The 14,032-nt window shown below is 39.2% G+C and overlaps 2 protein-coding genes across 5 annotated transcripts; one reads left to right on the top strand and one right to left on the bottom strand.

The window, feature by feature from the left end:
• Positions 1 to 8,312: 8,312 nt before the first annotated feature.
• Positions 8,313 to 10,191, top strand: LOC103425141 (glucan endo-1,3-beta-glucosidase 12-like). Its single transcript, XM_008363212.4, has 3 exons — positions 8,313 to 8,569; positions 8,686 to 9,810; positions 9,906 to 10,191. Exons 1-3 carry the CDS (start codon positions 8,509 to 8,511, stop codon positions 9,935 to 9,937), a joined length of 1,218 nt encoding a protein of 405 aa, XP_008361434.3. The 5' UTR covers positions 8,313 to 8,508; the 3' UTR covers positions 9,938 to 10,191.
• Positions 10,192 to 10,318: 127 nt separating this feature from the next.
• LOC114821590 (uncharacterized) lies at positions 10,319 to 13,628 on the bottom strand. 4 transcript variants are annotated; one of them, XM_070813648.1, is made up of 6 exons: positions 13,442 to 13,626; positions 11,850 to 11,952; positions 11,516 to 11,668; positions 11,346 to 11,418; positions 11,198 to 11,263; positions 10,319 to 10,560 (listed from the first exon to the last, which is right to left on the bottom strand). In XM_070813648.1, the coding sequence occupies exons 3-6, from the start codon at positions 11,545 to 11,547 to the stop codon at positions 10,465 to 10,467; spliced, it is 267 nt and encodes an 88-aa protein (XP_070669749.1). In that variant the 5' UTR covers positions 11,548 to 11,668; positions 11,850 to 11,952; positions 13,442 to 13,626; the 3' UTR covers positions 10,319 to 10,464. The 4 variants fall into 4 exon arrangements, with proteins under 4 accessions (XP_070669749.1, XP_070669750.1, XP_028950259.2 ...); XM_070813649.1 differs by lacking the exon at positions 13,442 to 13,626 and adding an exon at positions 12,609 to 12,768; XM_029094426.2 differs by lacking the exon at positions 11,850 to 11,952 and having other exon boundaries at positions 13,442 to 13,628.
• Between the last annotated feature and the right edge of the window lie 404 nt (positions 13,629 to 14,032).

The following is a 14,032-nucleotide window of genomic DNA, read 5'->3' as shown; positions in this document are numbered from 1 at the left end:
GTCTGCTTATTGTTTATACATAATGTTGCATTTGTGAAACTCTTAGCACAAATTATAAAGCTTAGGCCTCACCACCCTGATTATTCGATCAAGTCAATTAGACTGGATAATGCTGGAGAGTTTACGTCACAGACTTTTGACAATTATTGCATGTCTGTTGGGATTGAAGTTGAACATCTTGTACCCCTTGTTCACACCTAAAAAGGCCTGGCAGAAGCTTTCATAAAATGCCTTCAAACGATAGATTAGACTTTGGTTATGCGAACTAATTTGCCAGTATATACCTAGGGCCATGCAATATTGCATGCAGTTATGTTGGTCTGCCTGAGGCCCACTACTACCCAACCTCATTCACCGTTACAGTTGGTTATTGGATACGAGCCTGACGTCTCGCATTTACGTGCGTTTAAATGCGCATTCTATGTGCCAATAACGCTGCCACTACTTACCAAAATGGGTCCTCAGAGAAAAATAGGAATATATGTGGGTTATGATTCGCCATCCATTATTCGCTACTTAGAGCCCTTGACAGGAGATTTCTTTACTGCATATTTTGCGGATTGTCACTTCAATGAGACAGTCTTCCTGTCGTTAGGGGGAGATAAGCTCACTAACGTTTTTGTAAAACGCCGCAAATTGTCGTGGATTACTCCCACTATGTCTCATTTAGATCCCCGCACACCTCAGTCTGAAATTAAAGTGCGGCGTATTCTAGATCTTTAAAGCATCGTACAAAGCATGTCAGATGCTTTTACTGATCTAGCAAAGGTGACGAGATCACATGTACCCGCTGTAAATGCACTTGCAAGGATGGACGTACTTAACGTACGCTGTAACACCACCTTGGAAGGTCGGACCATCCTCGAGGGTAAGGCGACCGCAGCTCCCACACGGCATAGTACACTGACGGCTAGCCAATCACTTGCTCATACTTTAAAGCATGGTAGGCCCCCTAGTTCAAAGGATTCACAACCCCAGAAGAGGAAACGGCACAAACTAGTGACCCTAGTCTGAATCTGACCATTGCTTACTCATCTATTCCAACATATGAGGTTATTCTAGATTACGGTGATGTCTTAGATAAGGCATACCGGCCTCCTGAGAATTGCGAGATTTCGGTCCATTACGCAGTATTGGATGAGGTTTGAAATCATAATGAGATGATTGTCGATGATGCATTCGCATATACTGTTGCTTCCAACATCATGCTTAACGATGACATTAAACCACGTTCCATTGATGAATGTCGACATAGGACAGATTGGTCAAACTAGAAATAAGCAATCTAGGTCAAACTCGATTTGCTCGGTAAACGTAATGTGTTTGGGCCTGTAGCTCCTACTCCACCACAGGTGAAGCGCATGGGCTACAAGTTGGTTTTCATGAGGAAGCATAATGAGAAGAATGAAATAGTACGATACAAAGTACACATCATAGCGCAAGGTTTCTCTCAACACCCTAGGATTAATTACGAGGATATGTATTTCCCTGTAATGGATGTCATAACGTTCCGTTACCTTATCAGTTTGGTATTTCCTGAAAAACTAAATATGTAGCTTATGGACGTGGTAACTACGTATCTCTATGGGGATCTAGATACAGAAATGTACATGAAAGTTCCAGAAGGATTTCTATTGATTGGTTCAAATAGTTCTAGACCATGGAACATTCTCTCAATTAGATTGAGAAGATCACTCTACAAATTGAAACGATTCGGGCGGATGTGGTATAACCGTCTGAGTGAATATTTGACAAGTCAGGGTTATGTAAACAACGAAGTATGCTTATGCGTGTTCATTAAGAAGTCACATTCTAGATTTGCGATCGTTGCAGTTTATGTCGACGACATGACCCTTATCGGAACTTCCGCAGAGCTTGAGGAAATTGCCGCTCACTTGAAATCAAAATTTGAGATGAAAGATCTTGGGAAAACTCGATATTGTCACGGCTTGGAGATCAAGCATTGCTCAGATGGAATCCTTGTAGATTAATCAAACTATACCTAGAAGGTATTGTAACATTTTAATGAGGATAAAATGAAGCATTCGAGTACTCATCTGGTTGTTCAGACTCTAGATGCTAAATGAGATCCCTTTCATCCTAAGGAGGATGAGAAAGAAATTTTCGAGCCTGAAGTTCCATACGTAAGTGAAATTGGTGCTTTATTGTACTTGGCTCAATGCACTAAACTTGACATCTCCTTCGTTGTTAATCTTTTGGCTATATACAACAATGTGCTTGCACACAAACATTGGAATGGTGTTAAAGACATGTTTCGCTACCTCAAGGGTACGACGGATTTGGGCTTGTTCTACACCCATGAATCCTTGAGATAAGTCGCCACCCTCCTCGGTCCTCGAGTTGATGCCCGTTGTTACACCCACCCCCACATTTTTATTTATATTTCTATATTCCTCCCTAAAACATGTTTAAGTCTGTCAATTTAGTCTTTTATCTCATTTAATCCTAGCCGTTGATCTAGATACCTAATTCCTCCTAAACTGCCAAGTGACATCTCCCTAGCTTTCTTTTCTTCCCGAGCTCTCCCTCTTCATTTTCTGAAATCCTTCTCTCTCTCTCTTTCTCCCCTCTCTCGGAAACTCTCATTCTCTCCAGAGCTCCGAGAGCTCTCGTTCTCTTTCCTCTTCGAAATTTAAACAAATCCAACAAAATAACCACATGTCTAGAATCCTTGGGGCTTGAGGAGCTCAGCTATTATCCTGCATGCATCATTGTAACACCTCTGTGTGTTCTGCCATTGAAGCTGAGAGCTTTAAATCTCTGAAACTCAAACACAGAACTCAACGAGAAAATCTGGCGAATTCTGTGACCAACCCAGCCATTCTTAACCACGGTCAAGACTCACAGTGGTATACTCTCATTCCTATCACTTCAACTGTGTTTGTGTGTGCGGTATGTATATGGTCTGAGTGTATGTGTATGGTATGTGTGTACCGTGTATGGGTGTGTGCGTGTGCTGTGTGTGTATGGTGTGTATGTGTGTGTGTGTGTGTGTGTGCGTGTGTGTGTGTGTGTGTGTGTGTAATTGTGTGTGAGTGTGTGTGGTGCACGTGTGCGCGTGTGTGTGTTGTGCCGTGCGTGTGTGTGTGTGGGTTTGAGCTTAAGCCCAAACCACCCCTTTTCACCCTAACCTTTTTTAACCAAAAACCTTAGGACCCACAACCCAAAATCTCTCCTAGGCCAATTTTGATGTTCTGAATCCGTTTTTGGTGTCCATTTCCTGGAATTCTATCATTTGGGCATAGTTTGATAAATTGTACATTTTTGTGCTTAGGTGAAGTTGCTAGTGAGGATTTCCTTAATCCTTTTCCGCAAAACTCTGCTGCTACGGAGTATCTGTGAGTGGATCCCTTCTAAAATTTGCATAATTTTATAGTTTAATTGCATAAATACAATGCATGCCTTATGAGTTTATGAACTGATTTTATGTTAAGCGTGTTTATTGAAATGTTGATTATCGTCTCGTTACTTTGTAAGGAATTAATTGTTGGCCTATATTGAGCTATATTTTAATATATCGTATTTTCTATAAAAACCATGAACTGGTAGACTATCTGATGGATAACGATAGGATGCTAGAACATGTTTTCAAAACCCCTCTTTATAGTATAGACGATGTATGACTTTATATTATGAAGTGGTTATATTTGAGAGGCGTAACTATTTGTGCGTACCTAGTGGACACTATGCCGCCTGGGGCAAGGATCTGGTGTTGGCAGTTAGGCCGAGAGAAATAATCCCTAGCTACGGGCTGAGGGACACAGAGCACGCATTGGGTAAGGAGTTGGTAATCTCTGGTTACGGGCGCAGAGACCACGATGCTGGCATAGGGCCGGTAGTTATATTTATTCAGTGATCTTACTGGCAGCACACCGCGCTTACGAGACGATTGATATTTTGATTTCCGCGATATTTTTCGCAATATGTCTTTTGAGATGTTTTTGGCATGCTAGGGTTTTCAATAAACCTATCACTTATTATGCTAGTAGTTTTCTTTAGATAAATTGTGGGGGTTAGTATCTTAATAACTGTTTTATTATTATTGTATATATGAACTTGGTCCACTCACCTTTGTTTTGCGCCCCCATTTAGGTCTTAGAAATGAGGACTACGACACAACGTACGAGGCATTCCTCTACCAGTAACAGTTTATCATTCACTTGTGTGATATCTTGTAATGATATTTCCTTTTGTGATCTTGAATTAGAACGTATTATGTGCACTCTAGACATTTCCTTAAACTGTGTTTATTACCTTTAGATTTTAATGATTATTCATGTATATTTCCTCCCAATCATTACTCTTGTATTCAATAAATGGCTTTCGTCACCCTCGGGTGTCAGCCAACACGTGCCTATCAGGGTATTCAGGGAATATTGGGGTCGGGACGTGTCACCCGTATTGTCGGTTATGCAGATGCTAGTTATCTGTCTGACCCACATAAGGCACGTTCTCAAATGGGTTATATCTTTACCGTTAAAGACACCACTATATCTTTGAGGTCTACCAAGTAAACGCTAGTTGCGACTTCTTCGAACCATGCTGAGATTCTCGCCCTGCATGAAGCATTGCGTGAGTGTTTTTGGTTGAGAGCAGTCATAGAACATATTCAAGCACTAGTGGTTTTACTTCCGTCGTTGACCTTTCTACGACGATCTTTAAAGACAATGCAACATGTATCGAGCAGTTAAAGACGGTATACATCAAGAGAGACAACACCAAGCACATAGTGCCGAAGTTCTTTTATTCTCACCAGCAACAACAACATCAGAACATTGAAGTCAAGCAAATCTGTTCCCAAGATAACCTGGCCGATCTCTTCACCAAGTCATTGCCCAAGTCTACTTTTCAAAAGCTCGTCCAAAGGAATCAGTATGCGTAAATTATCTAAGTTGAATTGCTTATAGTTCTTTTATTTAGAAGTTATGTCTAACTCAGGAGAAGTATCCTAAAGCATACTCATTTGATCTTAATGTACTCTTTTTCCTACTATTAGGAGCATTTTTCACACTGGGTTTTTGCTACCTAACGAGGTTTTGATGAGGCACTCATCCCGGGATGATCATACTTCGTTGAGTTTGCTACTTTCGTTATATTAGACGTTTGTTTTAGACATTATGCATACTTTTCACTTTTCTCCTTAGTTTATGGGTTTTCCCCATGCCTTGGGTTTTACCATAACGAGGTTTTGTGAATTTTACTACCAATGCATACTTACTTTCTTATATTTAAGACTTGCATTCACCTGTTATGCCAACAACTTCATCAACTGTTCTACCTTATCTGCTGAAGATCTGATGCGACGTTTTGTTTGAGTATTTACACACTCAAGGGGGAGTGTTGCAGTCCTATTGGATTAGGAATATGATTGTGCAAATTCTAGTGTATCTAGGAGTATCTTGTATATTCCCTTTAGTAGTTTAATTCCTATTAGAGATGTAATCCTATTAGGGTAAGGATTCTACCTATCATACTACTATAAATAAAGGCATAAGGGGGTTAGGGGTGGTTCGGTATGGGATCCCATACCGAAACCCTTGTCCCAATTCCCAAACCGAAATTTTCGGGAATCCCAATTTCAATACCGATCCCAAACCAAATTTTCGGGAATCCCAATTTTTGGGAATCCCGAAATAGTTTCGGGATTTCGGGACAAATCGGGAATCCCAAAATGGTTTTGGACTTTTGGACTAAAATTTGACATATTATGCTTTTGAGCTCAATTTGCCAATTTGTTTCTACTAATCTGCCAATCAAATGGCAAGGCATGTTTGTACTAATTTGTGCACAAATTTGAGTCCATGTACACCAGTAAGTAAAAATGGATTTAATAATGGATGGAAGGAAAAAGAAAGTCTGTGTACACCAGTAAGTACAATTGTAGCATAAAAAATAATACACCAGCTTAAATTTCTATATAGCACATGAATCTTTCATCTCAATGCATATGTGAACCATCCAGATGAAGAATTATTAAGGAGGGGCAAGGTATCAAATAATCAAATAATCAAATTTATATTCAATGGTTGAGATTAAATCTCAACATAATCCGACAACTATTAAAAATCTAAATATATATTTAAAAATTAAACAATATATATATATATATAATTTTTTTTTGGTTTGGTTTGGGAATACCGAAATCCCAAAAACTTGAGACCGATTCCCGTACCAAAATTTCGGGATCGGTTCGGTATTGGGTACCGAAATTTTCGGGAATTTCGGTTTGGTTTCGGAAATTTTTTGGTTCGGTTTGGGATTTTTGGGATTTTTTTCCAGCCCTAAAGGGGGTGATACAACACACACCTCAGAATAACATATCTCTCTTCTTTCTTTGTTTCCGCCGACCCCTCTCTCTCTCTGTCATTTATACAGTTTAGTCAAATAGGCTTACAACAAATAACAATATATATAAAAATTCCTAATTTTTAAAATTTTTTTGCTGTTGGATTAATCATGGTCATGGATTTTCAAATTGATGTGGACTGGATGCACCAGAACATATCCCAACGTAACATTTCCAATTTTTTTTTACTGTTAGGAATTCAATGGCCCTCATAAAGCCACGTCAGCTAGCCATTGGACTACTGCAACATGATCTATTGCTGCAGTTTCTGTCGGCCATTCACCCCTTTTCGCGCGTGTATTACAGGCGCATGACAAAAAAAAAAATTAATACAAGGTATGGCTCATCTTGCTTGGACTTTTAGAGGGATAGTGTTTGGTCCACCACTTGCCCTTGTCAATTTGGACCTGTGGAGGTGGTTTTTTGGGTTGAAGGGAAATTTTTGGGCCTTTGCTCTTGCCTTCTACCAATAGGTGGATATGTTTTAAAGTTGAGAGTATATTTTATGCAGAGCCGGCCCTGAGGGTAGCCGGAGTAGGCGCTCGCCTAGGGCCCCCATTTTGGAAGGGCCCTCAATTTTTAGGCGGAGCTAGGCAGGTCTAGACGGGGATGGGCGGGAGCTATGTGGGCTTATATGAAAATGTCGGAATCTGGAAATCTTTTGTTGCAGGGTTGGCCTTGCACGAAGAAGAAGACAACCCTATTCCCAACATCATTTTAATTGCACGATTTTACTTAAGATGATCCCACTATCTTTTTTTTATAGCTGCACGTCTTCTCCCTTTTAAATAGTGCCCACCATCTTATTTTTACTTTTTTTGGCTTCTCTCTTAAATATCACATTTATGTTTATTTTTATGGGATTTTATTACCCTATTTTAAGATCACACCACATATATCTTTATTATGTACCTAAAAGGCTAAAACTCACATTTTTGAAAAATGACATTATTTAATGTTCAAATTAATTAGTTTATATAATATATAATAAATTATTCAAATCTGCCTCGTCTGCCTAGGCGCGTATACGAAAATTACTATCATCTTCACTCTAGTATTTTCCGTAGTTGTAAGATGTTGTCTCTGTAATTCAACCATTCATTCATTAATTGAATGTAATAAGTAACATTGTAACAATACAAAAATGATTGGAATTTGGCGTACTGAGTAAGGACTAATAAGTTGAATTGGTTGAAAAATTAGATTATATAAACCTAATAAGTGCATTTGCATCTAAAAACGCAACACGAGTAATATTTGAGTAATGTTTGTACATATTTCTTTTTTCAATATTAATTTTAAAGATATTTGATGTAGAAATAGACTTTTTATGTATTTAGTAAATTTTTTTTACACATGTCAATGTACAAAGGGTCGGGAGTCAGAGAACTCTAGAGTCCCACTTTGAAGACTCGCCTAGGACTTCCAAATTCTCAAGGTCGGCCTTGATTTTATGAGACTATCTTATAAGGTGTTTCAACTACCAGAATTATCTATATCTTTTAATCATGATCGAAAGGATTACTTGTACAAAAAATCATTTGAATCCAACAATATTTATTCACTAAAATGTGAATAAATCATGACCTACTAATAAAGTTGAAATACAAATATGGATAATCGAACAAATAAACAATTGTCGGTTTATTCAATCTTTTATAGAGATAAACCTTGAAAGAAAATACAAAAATTGAATGATTCAGATTGTTGAATCCACTAAAAGAAAGTGTCCTTAACAAAGTTAGTAATGTAGAATGAATGTAGTCACATCTCCCATGGTGCTGTATAGCATCAATATTCCGAGATAAAACATGTAAAATTGCAGAGGGTAATTCTGCACAGAGCAGACAAGGACGACTCTGTTGGTTGGGTCTTGGACTCTTGACCATGCCAATGTGCTGTGCGCATAGAGAAAAGGATAATGCTATCCCTCCTTCCAACTTCCCTAGGCAAATGTATTGGATGCTCTGCTTTGACAGCTTCTTGCCAAATTTTCGTTGCTTTTTGTACTCTTTACTGGGCATCTTTGTCTTTTCGCTTTGTTTTTCGTACTATTACTACCACAGTACCTCTTCACTCCAAGAAGTAAAACTAGAGAGAGAGAGAGAGAGAGAGAGAGTTGATGCTCTGCAACTACAACAATGTTGAAAAAGATGGTGTTCTTCTTTCATCTTCTTTTTCTCCTTTCGATTTTTGTTTCTGGTAAGCAGAAGCTTCAAAAGCTTCAAAAAATCTCTCATTGTGTTATTTAATTCTTGGTTTTTGTTTTTAATTTTTAATTTTTCTGAAAAAACTCTGGGTTTTTGTTTTCTGTGCAGGTGAAAGGCAAGACTCCATTGTTTCTGTAAAATCTGGAGATCTCAGTGAGGTCGCAAGCAGCATTTTGAAGGCAGAAACTTGGCTTAAAACCCACGTCCTCGCTCACTACCCTTCCATCCCCATCACCGCCATTATCGTCGGCGGTGGTGGTGGCCCTCTTCTCTGCCGGAAAGAGCAAGAAAACACTCTCGCTCTCGTCCTCCCAGCCCTCAAGAACTTGCACCACTCCCTCACACGGTGGGGTCTCCAGGAACACATCAAACTCTCAGCCACCTTCGCTCCTTCTTGTTTCGACAGAAGCTCCTATATCTTTGGGAAATTTGTGAGGCCTGTCCTAGATTTTATCAAGGGCGCATCTCCAACGTTTGTGTCTTCTCACTCCGAAAGCCTTGAAGATTTTATCGGCGTTAGCTTTAACTCCGACGATGTTCCTGTCGTTCTCGACAACCCGGGAGAGAGAAAACCCAGCGGCAGAAAGCTCTCTGCCGACCCCTTTCCGGCGAGGCCGACTCCGTTGCCTGAAATCTCGGAAACCCCGCTTCACTCTTCCGTTGGTTTCTCAGTCCCCGCCAATGTGGCTAAAAACCCTCATCCTCCACAGCCCCAAACGGCCTCTCCGCCACTCCAAGTGCCTTCCCCACAACCCCGAACCGCCTTTACTCCGCCGCCACTAATGCCTTCCCCGGAGGCACAAGCAGCCTCACCACCACCACCGCAAATAGCCTCTCCACCAGATATGTCTTTCTCCTCAGCCCCCGAAAACCCTCCTTTTGTTGATGAATCCCCTCCTCCTCCGCCTTCCCCTGCCACATTTCCACCCTGCCGCAATCCGATTCCGACACATGTGCCGCCTCCTGCCCTGGCCCCTCAGATGGCGGTGCACAAGCTGTGGTGTGTGGCCAAGCCTACCGTTCCTTCAGACACTCTGCAGGTGGCAATGGACTTTGCCTGCGGAGACGGCAATGCTGACTGCAAGGAGATCATGCCGGATGGCAACTGCTACAACCCTGATTCTGTTGTGGCACATGCTTCCTATGCCTTCAACAGCTACTGGCAGAAGAACAAGAGGACCGGAGGGACTTGCAGCTTCGATGGCACTGCAATGCTGATCAACAATGATCCAAGTAAAAACAGTCTTCCAGTTTTTGAATTTTGATTAGTTTGCCAATGTTCCTCTTCTGCAAGATTGTTGATATGGAGTTTTGTTTTTCGATTGCAGGTTATCTTCAATGTCGCTTCGTTCTCACCTGAATGCGTTCGGAGCGGAAACTGAGACTGGTGGCTGTTGTTCTATGACGGGGTTTTGAATTTTTGGGAAATCGTATTCTGAGGTGACCTTGTAATTTTGCAGCCATCAGTTTTTGTTACTAGTTTACTTTAGTATTATTTAGTTCTAAGTAGTTATATCTGGTTTCTTTTGATATGTAATCCTCCCCTTTGAAGTGCGAGGATCCGAAAGACAAGTGCTAATTCCGAAAGAAATCTTGCGGATTTCTGTTGTTCGACTTTGTATGGAGTGATTTATTTCTAACGAAAATTCTACAATGCTATAGTGCATGTGTTGGACGGTTGGATTTTGAAATTTCCAATCTGGATGTTCAAACACCTGTGCACCCCCGTACGCCATAACAGTGCACATCAATTCTTTCATCTTGTATAAGCCAAGTGCAATCCTTTACATGATCAAACGTTGATCGAAACTTGCCTTAAGTAGTAAAAGGGTACAATATTCAAAATTATATGTAGAGTCATTCGACAATGAGAAACACAACTTGAAGTCATCGGCAATCCTCATCGTTGCTTGTTTTGGCTATGGCTAATGCTGTGGAACTTCCAATTTCACCATCATTTGAAACCTTACCACGATCTTCATTCTGCAAAAGCGCACACAAATCAGACGAACCAAAAGTTAAAAAGAACTTCATAAATTGAAGTAACAGCCAGGATTGAAAAAAACAAACAAACTAATGGTCTAAATGCCTAAATACAAGAACAAAACTACGGGTTCTTTTCTCACCAACCATGTATAATCATGGACCGAATTTTACCAACGTTTAATTATACGCATCAAAGGTTGCTGCTAGTCAGATTCATCATACTTTTTCCTTCCTATATCAGTTATTTCTCACTCCAAAGTGTTTCTTTTATATATTTGTACTTCATTTCAATGCATTCTTATAATCCCCAAAGGAAAAAAAAAATAGTTAAATTTGTCAAGTCGCTCTTTGATATGTAAGAAACTTCAGCATCAAACAGATTTCCACTTAAATAATTGTGATCACTCTCCAGACAGCAATGTGTAACCAGAGGCTATCGCCATGGTTAATTCACGGAATAGGCACATGATAGCCCTTCCTTTTTTCACCCTTTTTACTGGCTCCTTGGTTATGAAAATATAAAACATAATTATGCAAACAGTTCAGAAAACTTAAAATGATAGGTCCAGATTCCAGAACTACACAACCCATGTAAGCAGAAGCATACAACGAGAGAACTACGAAAGAATTGTACCTTTTTCACTTTACCATGAGCTGACATAATCTCATAAAACTTACGCATCAGCATTTCCTCTTCTACCTGCAGATTGACCAGCACACTAAATTAGAACCATCTAGAATCTGCAGATTGCACATCATAATTTCCTATATGAACAAACAACCTTCAGTTGATGCAATTCCTCAGACATTGATATTTTGGCTTCTGTGAGGAGCTCGTTTTGCTTCTCCAAATGCCTATACACCAAAAATAAACCAAAATGAACTTACAAAAAACAAAAGATAACGTATCAAAATTAAATTTCATACGAAGAAAATTGGTTGAAATTCTTACTTCAATATCTCTCCTGTGTATCTAGGGTCCATGTTAATAATCTGAAACACTAGCTGTTGATGTGAGCTCAGGACAAAGATTACAACTTTAGGATCCTTTGGGTACGTTTGTCTAGTGTTATGTTGGACTCAGTCAAGGTATTTCCGCTCTGTCCTGCAAATATCAATTAAAGCAAAGAAAAGAGAATCAGAGACGGATTCAAACCGAATTCAAGCATAAAATCCAGCAGTAACACAAAAGAAAAAAACTATAACACCATTTCACAAGCTGACAGTGGCTTAAATAATTATGATGAATTTACAACCCAAATCTACACAATAAGCCAAATGTATACCACAAAAGAGCTGACACTAGGGTTCACGTTCAAAATCTGAAATCCTAGTTGCTAATGCGTGCTCAGGACAGAGCTGACACTAGGGTTCACGGTCAAATCATCACTGAGAAACAAAGAGTTTCTATTAGTCAACAAAAAACAAAGATTTTCTGTTACTGTCAAATCAATTAATCGGAGAAACCAAACAAAATAATGAAAGAAAAGAAACCAAACAATACCGTTCACCAATATGAAAGTCTGTTCAATATCTATAGTGATTTAAGTGTCGAATTCTAAAGCTGTGAGAAACAGAAGAAGATATAATGCCAGAGTGCATTCAAAATCTGTACAATAATTTTCTAGCCATCTGATTCGTGTATCAGCGTATGTATTTTGATTTCAACTGAAAATTTAACACGACCATACAACTGCATGCTCCAACTATTTTAGTAGTAAAACTAGGAAATTCCTAATTCTTACTGCTAGGGTATGCTTCCATACATTTATGGTTCCCTATTCTGACTTACCATTAAGAATTATGAGCCGCTAAGGTTACCTTGATGGTAGAAGATGTAGAAATTCATGAGCTACAGGAATATAAGCAGGAGGGGTTTGTTTAACAAGATGAAAATCATTTTTTAAATTTTTTTTTTTTTTGTCAAATCTGAGAAAGTCTGGGCTGATTGATTGACAAGAGAGCGAGCAGAAAGTCGAGATCCAAAAACATGAACAAATCTACCAATCCGCCATTAAAAGCTGTGAAATTGAGGAAAAACTTACAGTGGAGAAAACCTAATTCGAGAATGAGATTGCATGAGGGGAAGAGATTGAATTACAGCGGTCCGGAAGCTTTCAGAACAAGCAGAGATGAGAAAGAAGAGCAACGTTGAAACGTTTTTAATTTTTATTTATTAGAAGTTTACGGATAAAACAAATGGTTAAATGGATAGCCGCGATTAACACCTATAATCAGTAATCACCCACTTATATTTTACAGGAAACAGTTTTACTCATAATCATGTATTTGTTTAAACGATTATCTATAACTGTAACCATCAAGTTTAAATGGGCGAATAACCGTGGTACCACTAGCGGAGTTGTATTTCCCACCCTAGGCTAGAGGAAATATAGCCTCCTTGAAGATGAGGAGTTCGACTTGGAAAACTTTGGATCCATATTTAGCAGGGAAATATGGCTCATAACATAGTTAAGCTCAAGGGATTGAAACAAAAAGACCCTTACTACATCCGAATTTAAGCTCGATTCTCAGAACCAATTAATCAAATCAAATATTACACTTTCAAGTGCAACCGCAAGTTTACAGTTCATATCAAATTTCCTTCTGCAAGATTTCAGTTCGCATCCAAAGTTTCATAATTCAAACACGAAAATAATTAAGGTATCTGCCATATGAGCTTTCGTCCTAAAACAACACGGGATAATCAAAGTTATCAAATTGCATACGTTGATAGAGAAAACAATGAAAACTTAGCACAACTTTCAAGGTTTTATATAAACCCTAAACCGTCAAGAAACAGGTACGATACCAAAATTTGCACCGAAAATTTAAAACAAAAGAAAAATGGAAAATTTTCATGAATCCTGAAACTTACCAGCGGATGGCGACGACAATGCAACTCGACGGCGGCTCAAGAGTGTTGACGAAACCGCGGGAAGGCCTTCGACTGCGTTTATCAGAGGGAACGCTTGACGGTTGAGAAGGTATTGGGGTTACAAAATAGGGCCTTGTCGTACTTAGTTGATTGCGAAAGAGGGCCTTTTTGTTGAGGTGAACAACTCGGCCCAAACCAAGCATGAGCACGAAAAATATAATCTTGTACAAGAATATCATGCGGCGCATGCTATAAGACTCACCGTGTATCGTTTTTAATTTTTTTAGGAAAACTAATGAAAATGTCTTAAAAAACTTGAGTTTTAACAAAAAACCACCCACTAATTTTATTTAATGATAAAAACTAGAGAAAGAAAAAAAATAAAAAAATACCTAGCAAAAGCACGTGCACGCCCTGCACCTTTGTCAATACATGATCCACCACATACAGAGAAGAACAATATGAGGAAGGATTTTTTCAAACTGCTAGTTGGTAGTCTTTTTCCAATCAAAGGTCCACCTCTCTTCAAACCTCTTAGAATTCAACTCTATTTCAATCTCCAATTTCCGAACATCCAAACAGACCTCAAAG

The sequence above is a fragment of the Malus domestica genome, chromosome 15 (genome assembly GCF_042453785.1).
Source record: "Malus domestica chromosome 15, GDT2T_hap1".
NCBI classification, from domain to species: domain Eukaryota; kingdom Viridiplantae; phylum Streptophyta; class Magnoliopsida; order Rosales; family Rosaceae; genus Malus; species Malus domestica.
Note: the sequence above shows the minus strand (reverse complement) of the source record. Positions and strands in the feature narration are given on the sequence as shown.